The sequence below is a fragment of the Punctularia strigosozonata genome, assembly GCF_000264995.1.
Source record: "Punctularia strigosozonata HHB-11173 SS5 unplaced genomic scaffold PUNSTscaffold_21, whole genome shotgun sequence".
NCBI classification, from domain to species: Eukaryota; Fungi; Basidiomycota; class Agaricomycetes; order Corticiales; family Punctulariaceae; genus Punctularia; species Punctularia strigosozonata.
Genome location: NW_006767453.1, coordinates 11,194 through 15,701, shown reverse-complemented (window position 1 = coordinate 15,701; position 4,508 = coordinate 11,194). Strand labels below are relative to the sequence as shown.

The window sequence follows — 4,508 nt, the reverse complement described above, 5'->3', positions numbered from 1 at the left end:
TACCAGCGAACACCGTGGAAGCACCGAGTCTTCTGTTCTACAGCGTAGACCGCAAATCGGCGTCCCATTGCAATAGGACCGCGAATCTTCCCATATACCGCACAACACATCCGCCCATCCACCATGTATAGCATGAGACCGTCCCAGTCCCTAGTAGTAACCTCCGACCCTCGCATCTTCCAGGTCCCTGGAGACAGCATTTGTGCGGGAGCTTGCACTGCGCTATCTGGAACGATGAAGTCGCCTGGCAGCCATGAATATCCTGAGTTGGTTCAGTAAGCTATGAGTGGTGGTCAACCGCTATGCTGACCCATTGGCGGCTCTGCAGAGGTGTTGGTAGAGTGGGGTTGCATGTCGATAGGGGTTGGTAGTAACAGTGTGTGTGAGTCCGCAGTGGAGCCATGCTGGTTATGCGCCTGTGTGTCAAACTCCCATGCCACTGGATATGTACTCCTGCCCTATGTTGTCAGTTTCAGCAGCGGACACTTCCGTCCACTGACATCTCCCCCCCCCTTTAGATGACTGCCCTCAGTCATAACATCATCTCTGACTCTTATATCTCTTTCATTTGGCTTCCATTGATATTGTAGTTGTCCTTATGCACTCATGTAATCGATATGCCCCCACCACAAACCCTTCCACCGCATCCACCACTTCTGCCCGAACCACACCGGTGTGTTGTAGAGGGGGACGACGAGCCTGGTGACTACTGGAACCGAGTACCACATCTTCATAGGGTTGTCGTACTGGCACGTCTTCTCCCCCACGGCGTAGACGGCAAACTTGCGGCTGACTGCAACCAGGTGCGTTATCTGCCCATACACGCTGCACCCCTTCTCTTCATCCTGCATGTAGACAATACGCCCTTCCCACACTTCTGGTGTAAGCCCTGGCTCATCCAGCTTCCAGATGCCCGACCATGGCATGTGCGCATAGGTTGGGGTGGTGCTGACAGGGACGACCCATCCTCCAGGCACGATGACGTGGCCTAAGGGTCGGTGAGTACCAGGCTTTCTGCAGTGTTGAGTCTGCTAACCAAGGGGGACACCATCAAATTGCGCAGGGCCATACTCCTGGGCCGTGGTGAGGGTAGTAACAGGCGCCTGGGAAGAGTCCATGATGCAACAGTAGCGATGGTGGTGAAGTCTGGTGATAAGGAGTGTATCGTAAGGTACCACAAGTCTTGTTGCTTGTCATGTGCTTTGTACCACGCCACAGTGCCTTAGGGGTGGCTTAGCTATGACTTCCATCTCGCTCTTCAACACAGCTTGTGTTCCCTATCTCGCTGTCCTCATCGACTCCTATTGGGTCATCTTCATCCATAGATTCGTCCTTTCTGGGCAATTGCCCTGCACCAACAGACCTGCCATTGCGACTATAGTAGGGGATTAGGCGGAACCCAGCAACTCCTCTCAATGATGGTGTCCCGTCAAGCTCTTTGAGTGCATAGGAACCCATCCTGGTACGCCAAACCACTTCCATAGGGCCAAGGTACCGCGGCTTGGACTTGCGATTCAGTTCCTTTTCGATTCGAGTGTTCCTAATTAGAACTAAGTCACCCGGGTTGTATTCCTTTCGGTTCAACCCTGATCTGAACCATCTTTCAAACTGCAACTTTGACTTCCATCTAGTAGCTGCCAATCGTCGAGACGCCTCTTCAATGTCTTCCGGTCGTTTCTCCAACTGCCTAATGCGCAGTGCAAGGAGATCACTTGTGTTCATTCCTGATTTGAAACCATCCACAAGGTAAGTCGCCTCTGTTAGGTCGAATGGTAGAACCGGATCTACTCCATGTAATAGGTAGAATGGGGAGAATCCAGTTGCCTTCCTAGTCATGACCTTGTCTGCGAAGAAGGCATGAGGGACGAGGTCAGGCCACTTGTTAATTCTCTGCTTGCATGCCTTTACTAGTGCTTCTCTGAGAATGAAGTGACCTCGCTCTACTACACCGTTGGCTTGAGCGTTGTATTCCGAGATCTTAATCTGTGGAATCCCATATCGTTGCATGAGCAGCGCATAGGCGTCTTTGAATTCCGGTCCATTGTCAGTGACGACCTGCCCCACAGAGCCATACCGACAGAGGATGTCCTCCCAGAAAAACCTTGCTATAGCTTCGGCTGTAGCATGCTTCAGTGCTCGCCCTTCAGCTGCTAGTGTAAGGTCATCTCTAGCTGCCACAATGTAACGAAACCCCTTGGCTACCGGCATATACATGACATCCAGGTATACCTTTGTGAAGATTGTCGCTGGCTGAGATATAGTGACAGGGAGATGTACTTTCTTGACACTCCGTATTTGGCATTCATGACAGGAGCGAACATGGTGTTCGATGTCTTGGTACATTCTTGGCCAAAAGAACCGTGCTTGCAAGGCTTCAAACACAGAATATGTCTTCCGGCACCCATGCCCTTCATGTGCTTGTGTTAATATCTCTAGCCGCTTCTTGGGGTCTGTCACAACTAGCAATAGCTTTCCGCTTGACTTTCGGTACATTGCACCATCTTTTAAACAGAACTGGAGAGCTTTCTGAATAAAGCGCCTTTGCTGTTGACGGGTCTTCTCTAGTGGGACAACCATTGTCTTGAGAAACTCTGCAATCTGCTGTAACGTGTCATCCCTATTTGCCTGTGCTATCCACACTGATGGTAATTGGTGAGGTTTTGTCTCGTTGTTGCCCAACCCTTGGGAGTGCACTGTTAGCATCAAGGTGACGCCATGAGGCCAGTCTTCGTCATCTGGGGCATTCTCATCGTCTTCCGCTGGTTCTCGCCGTGATAAGGCGTCAGCAGCCTTGTGTCGCTCTGCAGGTACATGTACCAGTTCAAAGTCAAACAGTCTGACCCCTTCAATCCAGCGGTTGAGAGTTGCATTAGGCTGCAGATCCAGTTCATTCAACATTCCCTTGATGTACTTCGCATCCACCTCGACCTTGAGGTTTTTGACTCCTGCTAAGTACAGCCGGTAGTGTCGCATGGCCTTGTATAAGCCACAAAGCTCCAACTTGGGTTGGCTATAATTTGACTCTCGTTCTGTCATTGGCAGTGACCCGAATCTTGCCGGATGCTTTCGACCGTCTTCATCTTCTTGGTATAGCAAAAATCCCACTGCATACTTGCTTGAGTCCACAGCCAATATAACTGGTCACGATGAACTATAATCAATAGGCTTGAGAGTTGGTGCCGATGTGATCTTCTCTTTCAAAACCTTGAATGACCGTTCTTGCCGCTCTGTCCATGTCCAAGGAGCATCCTTTCTTTCTAGCTCCCGCAAAGGTCTGCTCAGTAAGGTGTAATTTGGTATCCATATCCGCATTGTGCCTGCTAGACCAAGGAACTGTCGTATATGTTTAACCGATGTTGGTCTTGGCCATTTCAGGATCTTGTTAATGCTCTCCAAGTTGGGTAAGCGCCCATCAGGTGTACATCTCTGCCCAACTATCAGCACATGGTGTCTGGCTACTTGTGCCTTAGTGCCTGAGATAGTTGCGCCAGCATGTGACAGTCGCTGGAGAATCCGATCTACATCCAGTGCATGCTCCCATTGATAATGCCGTCTTCCAGGGTTTGACTTCAGGACTTCAGGTTGACCGTCGATATCAAGGTACTGGGTCTTTGGTCCCTTAATAGGAAGGTCATCAATGAATATGTTGGCGATGTGAGGGATCTCGTCTTGCAGGATATGTAGCATACACCGCTGGAACTCTGCCGGTGAATTAGTAAATCCCTGAGGCAGGACCCTAAGTTGCAGCAGTCCCATTGGAGTGTCAAATGCTGTTAGGTCACGGCTGACGGCTGCCAACACACATGCATCAAACCCTGAATATAGATCGAAACCGGTGTAAACTGCATGTCCGGCATATGGTTCGTGTGACGAGCGACGTGCAGGGGAACGCCCGTTGGGGTTACCAACTACTTAGACAGCCGGAATGTCCAAGTAATCGGGTAGAGTCGGTAGGAAAGGCAGTGTCGTCGACACTTACTATAGGCAAGAGTACACGCGAAGAAAGAGGAGCTGAGCTCGACTCAAGGTCACTGGACACGAGGTCGACAGCGACGCAATGGACACCTAATGGACTCAAGGTCACACACTAAGTCCCCAAGACACAAGTTAGCATAGTATCTAGTACAGAGACGGTTACTCACCTAAGTCCCCAAGACACAAGAGGTCGAGATGGGGACTTAGGGCGAGCTACAGGGGTCTTATATATGCAAATCCATGGTCCAAGAATAGTACAAGAGAATCACATGCAGGGCACAAGGATGAGTAAGACCGACCCACTTAGGTGGGTCATGTGACGAGCGACGTGCAGGGGAACGCCCGTTGGGGTTACCAATCACTTAGACAGTCGGAATGTCCAAGCAACTGGGTAGAGTTGGAGGGAAAGGCAGCGTCGTCGACACTTACTATAGGCAAGAGTATACGCAGATGAAGAGGAGCTGAGCTTGACTCAGGTCACTGGACACGAGGTCAACAGCGATGCAATGGACACCTAATGGACTCAAGGTCAC

The 4,508-nt window shown here is 50.6% G+C and overlaps 2 protein-coding genes across 2 annotated transcripts; both read right to left on the bottom strand.

The window, feature by feature from the left end:
• Positions 1 to 596: 596 nt before the first annotated feature.
• PUNSTDRAFT_139108 (uncharacterized protein) lies at positions 597 to 1,118 on the bottom strand (the record flags this gene model as incomplete). Its single annotated transcript, XM_007388798.1, has 2 exons — positions 597 to 988; positions 1,037 to 1,118. 2 exons carry the CDS (start codon positions 1,116 to 1,118, stop codon positions 597 to 599), a joined length of 474 nt encoding a protein of 157 aa, XP_007388860.1.
• A 115-nt stretch (positions 1,119 to 1,233) lies between these two features.
• Positions 1,234 to 2,343, bottom strand: PUNSTDRAFT_77339 (uncharacterized protein; the record flags this gene model as incomplete). The annotated part of the gene is made up of 2 exons (XM_007388797.1): positions 1,234 to 1,938; positions 2,065 to 2,343. The coding sequence occupies 2 exons, from the start codon at positions 2,341 to 2,343 to the stop codon at positions 1,234 to 1,236; spliced, it is 984 nt and encodes a 327-aa protein (XP_007388859.1).
• Between the last annotated feature and the right edge of the window lie 2,165 nt (positions 2,344 to 4,508).